This window comes from Dendrobium catenatum, unplaced genomic scaffold (genome assembly GCF_001605985.2).
Source record: "Dendrobium catenatum unplaced genomic scaffold, ASM160598v2 fragScaff_scaffold_412, whole genome shotgun sequence".
Lineage (NCBI taxonomy): Eukaryota > Viridiplantae > Streptophyta > Magnoliopsida > Asparagales > Orchidaceae > Dendrobium > Dendrobium catenatum.
In genome coordinates this window covers 1,422,574-1,442,086 of record NW_021318874.1, presented here as the reverse complement: position 1 = coordinate 1,442,086, position 19,513 = coordinate 1,422,574, and the positions used below count along the sequence as shown (strand labels likewise).

Sequence of the window (19,513 nt, the reverse complement as noted above, 5' to 3'; positions counted from 1 at the left end):
GATCCGTCCGGTTTAAATTTAGTACGGTATGTCCATTTGCTGCCTATAACGGATGAATTAAGAGGTTTGGGAACCAAGCTCCATGTTCCTTGAGTCTGTAGAGCATGAAACTCATCTGCCATAGCCGATCTCCATTCTGGGTATTTGACCGCTTCGGTATAATTGTTTGGAGTGAGAGATGAGGCATGAACGTTGGTGGTGTGAAGCAGATTCATGCGGTTGACAGGTTTTAAAGAACCAGATTTGTAACGTGTTGTCATGGGGTGAGAAACCTGCTGAGGGATAGGAGGTTCGGACATAGGTATTGTGAGATGAACTTCCTGATGTGGTGAGGCTCCGACTGGTGGATCATGAGCTGTAACTGTGTTCGGAAATGATGTTGGTGCAGATTGAGCAGTTTGATTTTGAGCTTGGGCGAGCGATGTTGGAGTAAGAAACAACGGTGAAGCATGGGTAGCCGTTTCTTGATCAGAATGCTGTTGTAATTTGGAAAAAGGAAAGTAATGTTCGTCAAATTTAACATGCCTAGACATAACAATTTTGTAAGAAGTGATATCGAGACACTTATAACCTTTGTATTTCTCGGAATATCCAAGAAATACACATAGATGAGACCTTGGTTGAAATTTGTTCCTACTTGATGCAGGAATAAGGGGAAAACAAGCACATCCAAACGTTTTGAGATGCGCATATTCCGGCTGTTGTAGATGAAGCAGTTCATATGGCGATTTGTTACCCGTATTTGAAGAAGGCATACGGTTAATTAAATAAGTTGTCGTTAAGACTGCGTCTAGCCAGAACGAAGTTGGAACGGAGGCAGTATAAAGAAGAGTCTGAGTAGTTTCAAGAAGATGCCTGTGCTTATGTTCAGCAATGCCGTTTTGTTCCGGCGTGTGCGGACACGAGACCTGATGAGATATACCATATTGCTTAAGAATATTGGTAAAACCGTGACCCATATACTCGCCTCCGCCATCTGTTCTAATGCATTTTATTTTATAGGAGAGAGAATTTTCAATGTAAGCTTTAAAAGAAAGGAAAATAGTAGAAACTTCGGATTTTTGCTAAATAGGGAACAACCAAGTAAAACACGTATAATCGTCGATAAAAGAAACATAGTAAAGAAACCCATAATTAGAAATTTCGGGTGCCGGACCCCAAACGTCAGAATGCAGTAATTCTAAAGGTAAAGTAGATCTATGAGTGGACAATTCAAACGGAAGTTTATGTGTCTTAGCCTTATTACAAGAATAGCAATTATTGATATGTAAGTCTATGTTGAATTTTGGGTTGGTAGCAGCGATCCGAAGAAGAGTTCGGTAGCTTGGATGCCCCGTCCGGTTGTGCCAGATATTGATAGCGTCTTTAGTAGAATGTAGAGCATGAATCTTGGTTGCTGTGGGAGAACGGATCGGATACATTCCGTCGAGACACGGCCCTTGAAGAATTGTTTGCTGCGTCATCAGATCCTTGAACAAGAAACCAGAAGGGTCAAACGTAATAACAATGTTGTTATATTTAGTTAATTGTGAAATGGAAAGTAAATTGAATTTGATTGAAGGAGAGTGAAGGATTTGAGATAAAATGAGCTTACGGGAGGGAGTCGGTAGCAAGCCTTTGCCTGAGTTTGCAATGCTTACCGAGCTCCCATCTCCTATGGTGATGCCTTCATGACCGGTGTATGGAGTATTGATGGACATGTTATTCAGAGATTTGGTAAGGTGAGACGAGGCACCGGGATCAAGATACCAGTCCGTGTAGTAATTTGATTGATCGGCTAATAATGCTTTGTTGGAATGTTTCTGTTTAGGAACAAATTGAGCATTCATTCGGTGCCATTAGTCGGTAGCAGTGTGCCCTTTCTTTAGACAAATCTGACATGTGGAAACGGATGTAGTATGTTCTTTCGGGTTGGTGCTGTTGCTGAATGAACGCCCTCTGGTCCGTCTGCCACGACCTCGGCTGGAAAAGAGGGCTGTGTTGGATGCGTCCGGGATCACCATGGTGGCAAGATCATTTGCCAGATGAATTTCTTCCGAAATAAGAAACGAATACAGTTGATCAAGATTAAGAGGGTGAGTCTTGGTTCGCATAGACGTTTTGAAAGATTGATAGTGCGGAGGAAGCCCTCGGAGGATGTAAAGAATTACATCTTCTTCATCAATGTGTCCGCCAGCTGCAGCGATTTGGTCGACGATCATCTTTACTTCGGTGAGATACTGAACCATAGTCAGGTTCTTGAGGGAGACGGTGTGAAGAGCGTTCTTGAGCTGAATGACTCTTGATCTGTTAGTAGATTGGAATCTTGTTTGTAATGTCGACCAAATGGCCGATGTCGAGTCAAGATTAAGAACGTAAGGAAGTATAGACGCGGAAATGGTGGAGCATAAAGATGCAGCAAGATTTTGATCATTCAAAACCCATTGAGCATATGCCGGATCGGGAACAGTAGTTCCGTCCGCCTGCCGAATAAACTTGTTTGGGATGGGAGAAGAAGGATCAAGAAGCTCTTCTAGCCCATTAGCTCTACAGATTTTGAGAATCTGAGAGCTCCAAAGAGGATAGTTATCCGGTGAAAGGGGATTTTGGACAGTGTTTTTGAGGTTAGAAAGAACAAATTTAAGAGAAGAAGATAGCACCGGAGAACTAGAGACAGAGGAGGCGGAATGTTCGCCGGGCATAGAGGTGTTGGTGGACGCCATTCGTCCCAGAGATCTTTAGATGTCTCCTGATACCATGAAGAAAGCTAATATCCGGTGAATTCAAGATTTCATCCAAGAAACCGAAATGCAAAGAGAAGAACAGTAAAGAGAAATATTATTCTTGTCAAGTACCGGTACATACACAACTATATATAGAAACTGAGACAAATACAAAAGTACAACAGGCTACATAAAGATAAGCTACACTAAAGCAATATGTAATAATATTTATTGTTCTAATACGTATCGGATTATTTAGTTATTAAATTTATAGTTTAATTACCAATTGTAAAATTTGTTTAATATTAATAAATAATACCTAATCTATTTTTTATATATGATCTGTCGATTCCTCCTTACCCTTTTATTTATCTTTCTTGCTTTCACAGCCAAAGGGGTTACTATGATTGCTCGAAATTTAAAAAATAAATAAATTTATCAAATTATATTGCTTTATCGAATGTATTTATCTTTAGAAATATTCAAATTATTTTTAAAATTTTATATTAAATTTACACAAAAAATGAGTCGATTTCTTATTTTTTAAAATTTTATTTTTCTTTATTTGCAGATAGTGGGAGCAAAGTAGCAAACACCTCCATTAAAAATACTGTTTATTTAAGGGCTATTTGATTGATTGCAAGTCTCAATAATATATAGATATTTAAAATGTAATGCAAGTTAAAATGACCGCGCTTTGAGTTTTAAGATTATTTATATAATTATAACATAAGGTTATAAAATTATTATTTTTGTTCTTGTTTGATTGAAAAATGAAAAATATCTCATTTTGACTTTTATCTAGGGTAAGTTAGGGGAATCAAATCGGGTCGGATGCGGGTCCAACTCAAAATTGACTCGACTCGAATTTAATCAACATGAATCTGATCCTTTTAATAAACGGGTAAAAAAATGCAACTCAAACCTGACCCACTAGTGACCTGAAGCCTACCTGATAACCTATTTTAATTAAATTATATATATGGCATGAGGTTGAGATTTCTAGTGTGTGGTCGAGGTTTTCGAGTGCATCTTATTCATTTAGCATAAGGACAGTGGTGTCGAGTTAGAGTCGTTAGCGCTTGTCTGAGATCGAAGACATTGGGCCCTTAGGGCAAGCTTGTGGTCATTATTTCATGAATAATGCGATTGAAATGAGAAGACAAGTCACCGCATTTGAAAATATTATCATTAATATTTATATCAAATATACTAAAGAATGTATTTATTATATTATATAAATTTTTGTTAAAATTTTTTGTGTTCATTTTATTTTACATAAAAAAAACTATGTTATATTTTCTTTCTAATACACCAAAACAAATATGACGTAAGGCTATGGGAAACAAAGGCCGCCCTCTGTTGCAATCTTGGCTTGGAGTTCAGATATTTGTAACCGAAGGGCCCATATTGTCCAAAAATAGACCTTTGTCGGTACAATTGGGCCTCAATCAATGGCTTAGTACCATTAAATATTTATCCAATAATTAGAAGTTTTCCAGCTAAAAACAGGCTCATTAAAATTTATTTTTAAAGGAATATAATATGATAATTAATTAAATATTTACATATTAAAATTTTATTGGAATAAATAAAAATAAAAATATTATCCCAAAAAATTATTGATATAAATATCTGAACTCAATTTTTCTCCTATGAGATATTATTTGTATTGGGCCGACATAACTTAGCTCAAATTAAGAGTTATTTTTATTGAGATTTTTAATTACTTTACAATGACAAAAGATTTTTGTGAAGGGCATCTTATCTCAATAAGAAAGATTAAGGCTTCATTTGGGGCTAAAACAATTTTTTTAATAAAAAAAATTTTCAAACTAGAAATTTTTATAATAGAAAACTGTTTTAGAAAATAGCAAAAAAATTATCCCAAATAAATCACAAGTTTTGCTTTTCAATAAGAATCTACTTTGAAATAAAGTTTGAAAGCGACTTTTTTTAATAACACATTTTACTTCATTTAAAAAAGGTAGGAGCTCTAACTACTCTTTATTTCAAAAATTTATGATGAATTTTGATATGAAACCTAAAGTTATTTAGGAGTATGCAAAAATTTTAATTATTTTCTTAGGACTTAAAATTTAAGTTGACATTTTTTTTAAGAATTCCTTGTGTTGATTATAATCATCCTATTGTGAATCATCAAGAGGAGATGGATTACTCAAAAAAAAAAAATTAATAAATTAACATCAACTGTGCATTTAATGGATCCCAATTTTTTATTTATATTAAAATATAACATTCATTTCAAATCTTATTTAGAAAGATCCAACTTGATATGTCATCAAAAAATTATCTTGATCCGGCACGAACCTCAAAGCAAAATCAAGTTGGAAACTTCCGAAATTAAAATTGTAACCATCTGAACTTTGATTTCAGCAAACTTATAGTCAAATTGAGCGTTTCGAGAATACAAACCCAACGACACCATATTCATCCCAATCCGAGCCCAAACGAGTCCAAATCAAGGATTAGAAGCGCTGTTGGAAGGTTCAAACCATAATTTGGATTGCCAAACGGTTTCCAAACATAGCTTGCTTGTAATCGAATCGAGCGGCTCGACGAGAAAAATCCAACGAGGCCAAGATCAATGAATTCCGACGTCAATAAGGTGTTCACATGTCCATCAAACGGTCCATGATAAAGGGATTCAACATCGGTCATCCATCTAGCCACTCCCCATTTATCCTTGATCTCTCACCTATTTACGGGTCATGCCACTCTAGAAATCTAAAATATACCCCTCATTTCTCTTGAAAAGGGATCCAAGCAAGAATAGAAGAAGAGAAGGAAGAAACTCCTCGACCACCGATGGAGTTTCGCCAGACAGCGCCGGAGTTTCGCCAAACCACCACTTGAGGCCCTCGCCTTCATCGGACCACCACCTAAGGCCCTCGCCTTCGCCGAACCACCACTTGAGGCCCTCACCTTCGCCGGACCACCACTTGAGGCCCTCACCTTTGCCGGACCACCACTTGAGGCCCTCGCCTTCGCCAGACCACCACCTGAGGTCCTCGCCTTCGCTGGACCACCACCTGAGGCCCTCGCCTTCGCCCGACCACCACTTGAGGCCCTCGCCTTCGCCGGACCACCGCCTAAGGCCCTCACTTTCGCTGGACCACCGCCTAAGAGCCTGAACTCCTCCATACCAACACTTGAGGCTCTAAACTCCGCCAGACCATCAACTAACGCTTGAATTCTGTTAAGTCACTGACGGACTACTAACTAACACCCCAACTTTAAAGTGACGCCGAATTTAACACAAGACTTCAACCATACGGTTGACTTCAACCATACGGTTGACTTCAACCATACGGTTGACTTCAACCATATGGTTGACATTTGTAATCTGATCGCCCTCAAGGATGAGTCAGCCCATTGTATTCAACTCAAATTATAGTGAATTCTTTTCACCTGGGCTAGGCCCCGTGGTTTTTCTCCTTTCCAGGATTTTCCACGTAAAAAATTCTATGTTCTCTGTGTGTGAGCTGGATATCCGTGCAACGCTAAGATGTAAAATTACAATTCTATCGCTGCGTATATTCTAGCCCTCAGCACAACTAATAATTTCTTTATGTGTCAACTATATTTGCTTGTGGCATCGAGAGCTTTTAGATGATACCTTTCATTTGTCAAATATAGTTTGATCATTAACCGCTAGTTGGCTGCTCGATCTTGTTGTTCGTCAAACCATCAAAACAACAAGTGGATTGACCCAAGGAAAAGATCATCAATCACTTCTCATTAAAATTTATTTTAAAAGGAATATAATATGATAATTAATTAAATATTTACATATTATATTTATATCGGAATAAATAAAAAATAAAAAAATTATCCCAAGAAAATATTGATCAAAATATCTTAGATATTTTGAATTGACACTTAACTACTTGGCTCAAGTTAAGGAAAAATTAGTATGTGCAGACTCCGAACTCATTCAGCGGCGAACGAGGAGGCTCCACATCACCAATGCACAGTGCATTGCATAACACGACGCTGCCTCATTCGCCTCCGAACAAATTCAGCGTCGACAAGTTAAGAGTTATTTTTATTGAGATTTTTAATTACTTTACGATGACAAAATATTTTTGTGAAGGACGTTGTATCTCAATAAGAAAGATTAAGGCTTCGTTTGGACAGCTTTTTTATTGTTTTCTAAAACGGAGTTTTATTACAATTTTTTTTATTTTTGTACTAAAACTCTGTTTTAAAAAGCAATAAAAAAGCCGTCCCAAATGAATCCTAAGTCTTCATTTGAGATAACTTTTTTTGTGCTTTAGAAAATAATTTTTTAGTACAATAGTTTTTTAAATTAAAAAATTTTAAATTAAAAAGCTGCTTTAATTAGCAAAAAAAGTAATCCTAAATGAAGCCTAAGTTTTTCTTTTTAATAAGAATCTACTTTACAATAAAGTTTAAAAGTGGCTTTTTTTTAATAATTCATTTTACTTCATTTAAAAAAGGTAGGAGGCTAGGAGCTCTAACAACTCTTTACTTAAAAAATTTCTGATGAATTTTTATATGAAACCTAAAGTTATTTAGGAGTATACAAACATTTTAATTATTTTCTTAGGACTTAAAATTTAAGTTGAAATTTTTTGAAGAATTCCTGTGTTGATTATAATCATCCGATTGCAAATCATCAAAAGGAGATGGATTGCTAAAGAAAGAATAATAAATTAATATCATATGATTTGATGCATCCATTATTGATAAGAATGATAAATATTATATTATAATTATGAACTAGGGCCATATTTCTCCTCCTCAAATTAGAGATTGATATGGAGTTGTAGAGGATTCTAAAGCCATGGTTGCTTCTACAACCTCTATATGATTGTCTAGTGCTCTTAAATGCATGAGGCATTAGAAGTTGTTTAAAATTTTCCACCGACCAATGATATTCTTCTTTTGATGCTACCATCTGAACAGCACAAATGATTGTCAACTTACAACGCTAGACGTTATTTGAATGACATCTATCTATGTTCTAATCTCCACGTTCGTCATCATCCTAAAGTAATATTGTTGATTTATGCTCGTCATCTCTCGTTGGTGTCTTCTAATTTTTACTCAAATGATCCATTTCTAACTTTGTCAAGGTGTTTTAGATTTGGTGCAGTCGTTCGTTATCTCTAGGTTCTTTTGTCACTCACATTCATCCCTATGCTTTGGATTAAAGGATATGTTAAACTACAAGGAGTTAGTTTGCTCATCTTCAAACATGAAAACTTCCTCGATTACCTTGGAGGTCTTTAGCTATGCAAAACCTTCTCATGAATGCTTCCCATGACATTAACGTATGACACTCGATTTCACAATAATTTCTCTGAAACAATGTCAATATCATCAATAAAATTATAAAGCAATCATGTCCTGGATCCAACCTAGAAGCATTGATATTCATATGTCAGTGAAAGTTTTACATATAATATTTATTAAAGTTTGTGTTTATAAGGATGGTATAGATTTGATAGATAGCTATAAAGATCCTAATGACAATCACATCATCGTATTAATTTTTATTTATGGGATAGTCATCTTCAATAAAATCACCACTAACTCCATTAAAGAAGATAGTAATGTTATAGTAGCACATATGTCTTCTTATTAAATTTGCTTGAGGCTTATTTGTTCTCATGCTTCAACTTCAACTCTAAGATATGATAACACCAGTCTTGCTATATAAATCACATGTCTCAAGATCCTTTCGTTGTTCATTCATGAGTTCCTTCTTGATTCATTACCTAAGCTTTGCAAAGGAGAATTCTTTCGATTTTATTACATGAATCAACATTTTAACCATATAATGAAGTTGATGGCAATTCTTTGTCATTTTCATATTCTTTATGAAATACACAGTACTTTGACATGTCATAGGCTTGTGGTCCTATATTCATTTGCATTAGTTATTAGAACTATCTTTTAATATGAATCTCATTTATCTTCTAAAAGAGAAATTCAAAGGGGAGTGATAGTTGGATATTGCAGAGATGGCGACGTCATAGTTTTTCAAATCATGCTATCACCTTTCATGGGAAAAGTCATGATTTTGATGTCATGATTAATGATCTAGCTGTTATTGAAATTTTGATATCTCAAATGGCTAGTTTCAATTGTTTCTAGACTGGCTTCATGGATCCTAGAAAAGTTATTACATGCACTTTGACATGTCATAGGCTTGAGAATTATAAGGGGTGATTGATTGAGAGTCATAAGTATATGAACAAAATACTCTTACGATAATCTTATTGAATATTTGAATAATGATACCAATACTACTACGAACATTGTATTGTTATTGTGACTGACACTAATACTTTTTAATGGCATTAAAACTATTTAAAATTATTGATCATGATTCTAATATTGTTATTAACATTAGTACTGTTGACTGTTACCGTGACTCATAATATAATGAATTGAGATGTGATAAATTATAGAAGAATAAATTGATACATATAATCAATATAGATATTGATATATATATTTGTTTATATGATGTATAGCATATTGTTCTCTTTAATTTTACATTGATTTTAGTTGTAAGATTTTAATTACTTGCTGGACTATGTGCTCATTATGTAGTTTTAAATAATTTCAAGAAAGGGTAAACATTCTTTGATATAAGACTCAAGATAACATGCATGTTTCTTTCTGCTGTTCATTTATAAGCTCTAGTTAAATGATTCAAATAAAAGATAAATATAACTCTTCGAATATAAATCCTAGAGCGTGGCATGCCCTTGATATTAAAGTGATAAGTAACATGCTCCAAGTCATGGACAAAGGGGTCCAACTTCACTTTATATAAATAGAGATGAGGAATTTTGAACTTTAATGGAGCCTAAGTCTCTGTAATTTCAATAGAGAACGAATTCGAATGTTAAGGTTGAAGTTTCACAACATGATGAGGAAGTGGTGGTTCAAAACTACACTTCTTCATAGACATGGTTCCAGCAATTACTGTGGCAAAGACAGGATCCCTTGAACTTGGTTGTCTTTAGTGGTTAAGATAATTCAAAGTCCTTTCTCTCAAGCTGTTTTAGCACATTGATAGTTCATAAATCTTGCTTAAAAATTATCTTAATCATTCTTGTCAAGCAATCCTTCAAATGATCCTCTCTAGTAGTCAAGACATCTTACAGTAATTTGGAGATATCTTCTCCTTCATTAGAATGGCCCATGACTTTGAGTTCTCATTCTTGGCATCTTTCACACTCACTGTACGTTAGAAAATGTTGACTTTAATTATATCAATGGTTGACACAAACCGTACTAAAAAACTTTTAAAAAACAGTAAAAAAGTTATTCAAAATGAAGCCTTTATCTAGACTTTTATGAGTGCACAAACACAAATTTTAATGATTTTTTATTTTTAAGTTGGTTAATTAGCCCATAAAACAGAAATTAAGTACATAAAAATACAAAATAACAGCCCTCAAAATGTCATCAATCAATAACAGTTTTGTTCTATTTATTGTCTGCAAAATTTATTAGGCAGCTAAGTTTCAGATAATAAAACATTTTCACTAAGTTTTTTTCACCCATCATTATCTAATAAAAATCTTTGTTTGTTAGGTAACCAAGTGGCGTAGAAATAAGAGGCAGTTGTAGGCCTATGGTTTCTCCTCTATTGTTTTATCCATATTTTTGCTGCTCTCATCTTATCTTTGTACTTTTATATAGATATATGTATGACAATTACAACAGGGGCCATATTTGCTACAGAAAAGTTTATTGAACCAGCTAAGAAGCTATTGTCACCATCAAACCCTATCCGCATCCTCTATCAATGGTAGTATTTGATATCAGATCTTGTTTAGTTGCAGATATTTTTTTTTTGAACGGGTATCCATCTGTTGTGAGTTGTGACCTCCGAAAGGGTATATGACAGCGTGATTAATTTTCGACTGACCTAGAAGAGGCACCCATCCCAGAAACCTTCTGGTCCGCACTTGATTGAGCTCCACTTAAGAGGCGTTGCCGTTTGACGGGAATCAAGCACAGGTTGGGGGGTTCCCAACCATACTCGCTCACCAATCAAGCTAAGCAACGATGGGTGTTGCAGATAATTTTTTTTTTGGAACGGAGGTATCTGCCAGTTGCCACCTCAGCTTGTGAGACTTGACAACGTAACTAATCCCTCAGGTGACCTAAAAGAGACACCCACTCCTACATAAACTCCTGGCCAGCAATTATTAGGACCCCACTTAAGAGGCGCTGACGCTCGAAATTATACTCGTCCATCAACTAAACTAAAAATCGGTGGGTGTTGCAGATATTTTGACAGATCATTTTAATAGTGCTCACTCGGCAAAGCCAGCGCATTAGATTAGATTGGCAAGGAAAATGAAGTCACTGATTTGTAAATATCTGCGACTCAATTATTACCCAATATAAGAAGGCACCTACTCGGTAAAAATGGAAGGAAATTAAAATAAATATTGATCCAGCGAGGTTAGATTGATAAATTTAATTTATTTTCTTTGTTGTTTCTATTTAAAAAGGTAATCAAATAAAGAAGGTTTACTCCTCTGTCTGAGATATTTTTTTTTTCTAATGGCATATATATTTATATGTTTCCTAAGCGAATTTTTCGCTTGAGACAACCTCAGCAAAATATTTTTCTCGGATTTTTGCAGGAGTTTTATGCGAGAAAATTATAATAAATGGAAAGCACAATTACAATATTGCTATTGTCAAGTCCTAAATACGAGAAAATTGGTGGACTGTATTAGATAGTCAATAACCAGCGAAAAACTTATCTTGATGTAAAGCCAACCCTAAGTTGATGGGATAAGGCAAGCGATGATGATGAGAGTAGCAATTAGACAACCTATTCATTGCCTCTCATTCATATTCTCAACAAGAAGCTGATTCATGAGATTCATATAAGCTAAGTGATGCAAGCTAAAGCAAAATTTCTATAAAATAAAGCTTATGATTAAGATTTTGACAGATCATACCCCACAATTCAACTACTCTACTAAAAAAGATCAAGCTGGAAGATAAGTCTCTTGAAGATCACTGGAAAATTATGTACTTCTCCAAGCTTTTATCATTAAGGTGGCCCATGGCGAGTAAACAAATAATTAAATATATTAAAACACCCTAATGATGCACTGACAATTTAACATACTTCTTTGTAGCAAGCCATCACAAAGGAGAGATTATTTTGTGCAACACCGGACATAGCTTACCGTTCAAAGATGAATCAGGTGCAACCACCTCATCTAGTACCGAGCCGTGGTACTGAGCAGTACCAAGCCGCGGTACCGAGCAGCGATACCAAGTAGGGGGTGACGTGGCACATTTTTATTGAGCTCTGAACGGCTTTCAGTGTTAGCACAGAATAATTTGCCGTCACAGAGAAGTATGTATTCTCAAGTGAACTACCCTCATGCTTACTGATTGGTCTAATTTCTCAAGGAAACGAGCCCCTGCAACTAACTATTTTCCATAAATCAGAATAAAGCTCCAGACTAGCCTACAAATTCCCTGTAAGAAATCAACAGAGATGTGTTTTTGTTTAAGGCATTCTATTAAATTTTAAGGTCATCTTACGGTTTTTTGTAAGTAAAATTTATGTAAAGAAACCAGCAAAGGATTGAAACAATTAATTAGCATTAGTACCAATGGATTCCAATGGAGAAAAAGAAGCCTTCCGATGATCCGGTTAAGAAAGTTGAGGTATTAAATTTGACTTATGTTAAAAAAGATGGAGGTAGACCTAAAAAGACTTGGTTAGAAAATATTAGAAATGATCTTTCTTTATTAGATTTGAATGAAAATTTGACTTAACATAACATAATGGTAAAAAAGGATTCATGTAGCCGACCCCGCGTAGTGGGACAAAGGCTTGATGTTGTTGTTGTTATAGTACCAATGGATTCCAACATTATTGTAAAAATGAAAGCATGAGATCAAAATTTGGAAAATCTTAAGCTAAAGATGCAAGTTCTAAATAAAAAAACATGGGTAAATTGTACTCTTTATCATATGGAGAATCACAATTTACCTATATAAAACATATGGGAATACAAAGCAATAAAATTTTTACAGCCTTTGTCAGAAAACATGACAAGGAGCGAGCAATGAAAGCTTCAGGAACACAATTTGAATAGTTGGTGAACTTGGAAACTCAAAAGAATGAATAAAAGAATTAACAGAGCAATTGTAGATCCTTATCAATTAAGAAAAAAAGCAATATAGGCACGAATGATGCAGGCATCAGAGAGCATCACAAAGGATATATCCATAATATCCTTACTTATTTTGGGATGCGAGGTCTACAATTGATTCTCTTTGTTTCAAAAGCAGGGTTTTCTTTTTCTTAAATTAAAATTCTAATCCTTCTTTAAAAGGAATCCTGCATATAATTATTTAGCACTAAATTCTTGACAATTCTGGAGAAAAAAGATGTCTTGTAAACTAAAAATTAAAAAATCACGAGCCTAATTCCATAACAATAGTGGAATTTTCTATTTTTGAACTAGTAATTGAGGGAAGAAATTAAAGTTTTTCACTCTCTCCAAACAACCTCAGCCTAGGTTCATTATGCTGGTAGAAGCTGCAAAGAGAAAAGGAAATCATGGAGGTTTTCTAATAAGAATTTCCCAATATAATTAGGGAGAAACAACAGATGCCAAAACAAACAAGAAAGCAACAAAAACATGAACACCTACGCCACAAACACAACAACAAAATTTGAACTGATGCAAAAAAAAGATTTACAGAAAAATAATCTTTCAAATTCTTATCAAGACTAGACACAAGAAATTCATCTTAGAAAGGAACAGAGAATACAAGCTGTATATGAGAAAAACTGTCCCCTCCTTCAGTAGCCATTCGGAATAAATCAAACATGGATTTTTACCAAAGAGATCCAGAAAACATCAGAATCCAGAAGCGAAGAACACTTCTCCCCGCAACTCAACCGCCTTTTCCATCATCATCTTCTTCCTCGCAGATATGTAACAGAGAGTTGACCCCATGACCAGCCGTAAGCTCCCGTTTACACGGGGCAGAACAGTCGTTAAATCTAGTCAGTCGTACTTCTCCCTCCAGGAATAAACGAGGAAAAACAACCAGGATAGGCTGAGCACGACGTCGCCAACTAACTGGCGCGGCCAGTCGCGGGCCAGGTCCTCGAGGTGCCGCTCAAAGCAGATGCGCCAAAGGGCCATGAAGACATGGAGAAGGATGCATCCTTTCGCAAAGAAATTCTGAAAATCACGATCTTTGACGAAGGAGACCATGAAGAGGAGGAATCCTATGGCGAATAATAGCAATCCCGCGAAAGAATCCGAGATCTGAATCAGGAGCTGGTCGTGAGGAGTAGAACCCTGGAGTTTCCTTGCGGTCTCCGGCCCGTGCCCAAACACCGAAATTTCGTTCAGGTAGAACATCATCAGAGCTCCGCACGTCGTTACCTAACTAAGCTTCCAGCTCGAGATCAAGTTTATACTTGAGTTAGTATATTAAACAAGCTCTAATTTGATCTCGGCCTGGCTCGATTCAAAAGATCGTTGAACCACTTGATTAACATAAAATATTTTTAAATTTTAATCTAAATTAACATTATATAATATATTTTAATATTTTAAATTAATTTTATATTAAAAAAACTCTAACAAAATTTGAAAGTTTTAATTTAAAATTAAGAAAACAAGTTCACCAATCATGTCAATCTCGAGATTACCAAACAAGCTTGAGCAATCTAGCCGAGCTCGAGCTTATAAATATTTTAAAGAGTCGAGCTCGAGCTCAGTAAGAGCTAAACAAACTTAGCATTAGGTAAACACTCGACTCATTTATACCCCTAATTCTAGGCATAATCATCGTCAAACTTGATTATCTTTTCATATAAAATTGCCTAGCAATTTGTAGGACCTATACCATAAAGAAAACTATGAGCTATTGAAAAATAAAAAGATATAAATTACAGGAAGAGTCATAATTTATATGACTTACATCACAAGCTCTTATTGTTTATTCATTGGAATGCAAATGCCAAAAAATTCATCAAATATTTTTATTGTGTATGATTTCAATATAATTTTATGATTGTTGCATACTAGAATATTTGAGACGGTAGAAAAATAAAGAGTTTAATGTCTTAGCTTTAAACTAATATCCAACACACATACATATAAAGAGAAGGGTATGAAAAAACAACTAGGCATCGCCCATGTGAAAAGATTCCACTAAATTTGAGTAAATTACAAATGTTAATCCATCCCTTGACTTAGAGGTAATAGAATTACAATAATTTGGAGGGTTGGATGAAGGTCCCACGACAGCTGGGTAGAAGTCCGACAACGATCAAGCAGAAATCCCACAACGGTCGGGCATAAGTTTGATGGCGTTTGGGAGGATGTTTGGCGGACGGGTGGGAGTCCAGCGGCGATCGGCTATTGGGTAGTGATCCAATAATGGTTAGGCAGAAGTCCGACTGTGGTCAACGTTCGGCTGTGGATGATGGTTGGGCGATAGTCCGGCGGCCGGGTGAAAGTCTTTATGCGTTTGGTTGTCGGTAACCGGGTGGAAGTCCAGCGACGGTCAATGACTAGGCGGTGGTCTAGCAATAATTGACGGAGATTCGCCAGAGGTAGTGATGGAGCTCTTTAAGCCTCAAAGCTCTCACGAATCTCTAGTCAAAGGTTCCTTCATCTAGAGAGTGAGATCTATTTATAGATTTTCATGAGTGACATACCCTGTAAATAAGGAGAAGATTTAAAGTAGGTTTGGAGTGTTCCTTTAGATGACCCATATTGATTCCTCTAATCATAAACTATTTTTTAAAATATTTAAGTGTCTTAATGACGTTGGAATTAAGTGATATTGGTTCGTTAGATTTGTCTTGTTGAGCCGCTTGATTTGAGTGTAAGATGTCATATTTTGATATCAGTTGATTATCCAATTAATGCTTTGAACCTTCCAAATATGCCTCAGACTTTATTTGGAACCATTTGGGTTCAAAATGGACCGATTTTGAGGTTTTTGGTTTGTCTCTTCAAGATGTTCAATTTGACTATAAATTTGTTGAAATTGGAGTTCAGATGGTCCAAAATTTAATTTTTGATGTTTTTAACTTGGATATGCTTCGAGATTTGGGCCTGATCGAGGCAAATCTTTGTTGATGTACTAGTTGCCCCCATATTTTTTGATGTCGCACCTTCAGTCTGAATATATAATTTTAATATTCCGCAAAGTCAAAGTGTTCATTTGAACAAAAAATATAGCAAAAATTTAATCCAAAAAATTCAAATAGCTCAAAATTGATCATGAAGGTTCTTTTGAGCTTCAAAAGTATAAAAATTGAGTATGGAACATAAAAAAATGATTTCGAGACTCCAAAAATGTATGAATCAGACTTTTTGAACCAAAAAATATCAAATGGAACAAGAAATGTTGGAAAAATTACAATTCAAAACTTTTTAAATTGCTCGTAACTAATTATAGAAGCTCTCTTGGGCTTTGAAACTTTCAAAATTGAGTCTGGAATTTTGAAAAACAGTTCAATGGATCCAAAAAATGTCCGAGTTTGAATGTCCAGGCCGAAAATGTATAGTTAATTAATAAATTAATTATAAATGGACTGATGAAATCTGTAGTAAATAATTATAATATATAAAAGTCTAGTCACAAACACATTCAAATAGTAAACATGCAAATGAAAAAAATAAATGTCACAATTATTGCTTTAAATGTTAATAAAGAGATGGTGTAAAGGGATCTTCTACCTTTAAAAATGCTTCTAATCTAGGGGTAGTCTTATCTCCAATTAATTTACATTCAATGATACCATTAGCATTACAAAATGAGAAACTTTGAAAATAAAAATTTTAATAAATCATTACCTTCATCCTTCCTTTTAGGGTTGCAAACGAACCGAGCCGAGCTGAGTATGTGCATGTTCATGTTTGAGTTCGTTTATTACAAGCTTGTTCAAGTTTAGTTTGTGTTTGGTAAGAGATTTTTTGTTTGTGTTCAAGCTTGATTCATTTAAATTAATGGGTGTTTATATTTGGTTCATGCTTGATTCATGTTCGGTTCGTTTTGTACTTATCAAGCCTTAAACAAATGAGCCTTATCAAGCTATAAATGAGCTCTACTTCTAGATGTACATTAACTTAACGAACAAGCCTTATCGAGCATTCTAACAAATAATTACAACAAGCATGTTCATGAATACATTTAGCGAAGTTTTTTTAACTATCAAATAAGCACATTTACAAATTTATCTAATAAGTATTCTTGAGATATTAAATGAGCCTGTTCATAAACATATCTAATTAATATTTTCAAGCTACCAAATGAGCTCGTTCATAAATAAATAATCCATGAACATCTTATATATATTTGTTCATAGAGCGGTTGTTCATAATTTTTGTTGGATGTGGGAAGTAAAAATAAATTATTAAACAATTTTAAATGGGTTAGTAAAAAAAAAATATTAAATTTAACAATACATATTTCTTAAAAACTCTAATATATAATTGAGCTTCTTAGTTGAGCTCTAATCGAGCTTCTTAACAAGGTTGTTCACGAGCGTTAAACGATATTGTTCATGAACGTAAATAAATCGAACATCAAGTTTTTCAAGTTCGTTTATTTAGCTATCAAGTATTTATCAAAAGTGTTCATGCTCATTCGTTTACCTAATTAAACGAACATGAACAAGCACTTATCGAGTCGAGCCACGAGTAGCTCGTCGAACGCTCAGTTCATTTGCAGCCCTACTTCCTGTTATGCTGTAGTGTGAACAAACCTAATTTGAGCCACATATGAGAGCTTGAACAATCTCAATACCAAATTTCAAATTGTAGGTACTAACAACCCTCTCTCATGCACTAAATGTTGATTTAGATGCTGCTATACTAGTTGGAATTGTCAGAATATCAACAATCATCCTTGATAAAATGCGTTATTTCATTTGGTTACTCTTCCACTATGCAACAACATCAAATGGGTGTCCTAAAGGATAAATTTCTAAATCATCTTCAAGATATTTATTTAAATCAAATTTCACATGTTTCCTGCTTGTTTTCTCTAAAATATAAGCTGCAAAATCTAGCCAACTATTATACTTATTCTCCTAAGCTTATTGAATAATTTTTGAACTATTCCTTGTATCTACAACACTTAATCTTCCCACTCTTAATGTGTTGGTTGTACATTCTATTTCTTCTTCAAAACAAGCTACATATTCTTCATACAACTCAAACAATAAAGCATCAAACATATAAGATATTTTGTATGTTTTCATCCCTTTAATAGATCATTGGAAATGCAAATTCTATGACAACACATTTTATTCTCAGGTCAACGATAGCACCAAAGGCCATTAAAAGATTATACTCACCCAAGTATTTAACAAATTTAACCTTCATTTTTATTAACATTTCTATAATAAAATTATCCTAAGAATGTGCTCCATTATCCAATACCTTTTTTATTGTACAGATCTATGAGGAATAATTTTGATGTGGGATATTTTGATCCTGAAATAATATTTATTGTCTCATTAAAAAAACCCAAAACATCACACACCTTTCATATGTTATTTCGCTCCTTCTCCGTTGAACAACTATGATAAGTCACCTCTCTTCCACATAAAAGAATAAAGCTTCCCTCAATTTGAGTGCGACAATAAGCATGCTATATGTAGAATTTCGACATTTTGGGCAATCCATAATTAGTTTTCTTGTAGATAGCTGCAACTGTTAAACAACTTCAGAAAATTCTAACATGTTTTGTGCACTTGTAACAAATCTGCTTGAAAAGAGGGTTGAGGATCAAAATATCAATTATCAATCTACTTATCTAAGCATGCATTTTTTTTGTCTTTGACAAATATAAAATTTGACATTTGCATCACTTAGTCTAGATTATTTGAGAAAATCACTTAAACCCTAAACATGAATTAATCGAAAACTTTATGAACCAAACAATACACAAAAAAAGAGCCAAACAACACAAGAAAAAGAGCATGAAGAAAGAGCAGAAAAAAACACCAGTTGAAACTCATTCTATTCATGTAAAAAAAGAGTACAAAATAAGTTGATATTCAAAATCCTATGGTGTTTCAACTTGTAAAAAAGAGTGAAATAAATATGCTAAAAACATAATATCAAGAAACTTGCTAGTTTATCTTAGAACGTGCGAATCTTCTCTTCGAAATTAAAGCTGTAGGTTTTGATGTCGTTGTTGAAAGATTTGGAAAAAAAAAAACAGACCTAGGGTGATTTTTTGGGGAAGATAGAATGAATATAGCATGAGAAACAAGATTCACAATAAAAAATACTGAAGGAAGTTCAACTTGTTGCACTACGGGAGATGGCAACTGATGGATCAAAATGAGTTGAGTTTAGGGGTCTGTGGCCTTCCTCACCCTCACTGGAAGCTTGAAATAAATGTTTGGTGATCTTCCTCGGCACAAACTAGCTGTTGGAACGAATGAATGAGAATAAGAGTTCCGCCTCTGCTTTCGCTCGTTGTTCGTTACTAACTTTTTCTTTTCGTGCATAACCCTAGATTACTTTAACTTGCTAGTCCCGTGGTCGCACAAGTATGATTTAACCGGCTATTTTGCTTTGCGGACCGGGTATTCAAGCCTCTCGACGGGCTGTTGAGTCGAGCATGACATTGATCCAACTCGGGCTCGATCATGTACCGAGCTCAAAAACTGTTCGAATTTGAGCTAGAAATTTGATAAACTTGACTGCTGGACTTGTTATCGAGTCAAATTTGGATAAGCTCGTGAATAGAGTTCACTTGTTTGC

At 34.8% G+C, this 19,513-nt stretch overlaps 1 protein-coding gene across 1 annotated transcript; it reads right to left on the bottom strand.

Moving 5' to 3' along the window:
- Window positions 1–13,315: 13,315 nt before the first annotated feature.
- Window positions 13,316–14,153, bottom strand: LOC110114782. The gene has a single exon (XM_020847780.2). It carries the CDS (start codon window positions 14,135–14,137, stop codon window positions 13,772–13,774), a length of 366 nt encoding a protein of 121 aa, XP_020703439.2. The 5' UTR covers window positions 14,138–14,153; the 3' UTR covers window positions 13,316–13,771.
- Between the last annotated feature and the right edge of the window lie 5,360 nt (window positions 14,154–19,513).

Excerpts from the sequence above, each read along its gene's own strand:
- LOC110114782 (XM_020847780.2), bottom strand. The coding sequence starts at position 14,137 with ATGATGTTCTACCTGAACGAAATTTCGGTGTTTGGGCACGGGCCGGAG.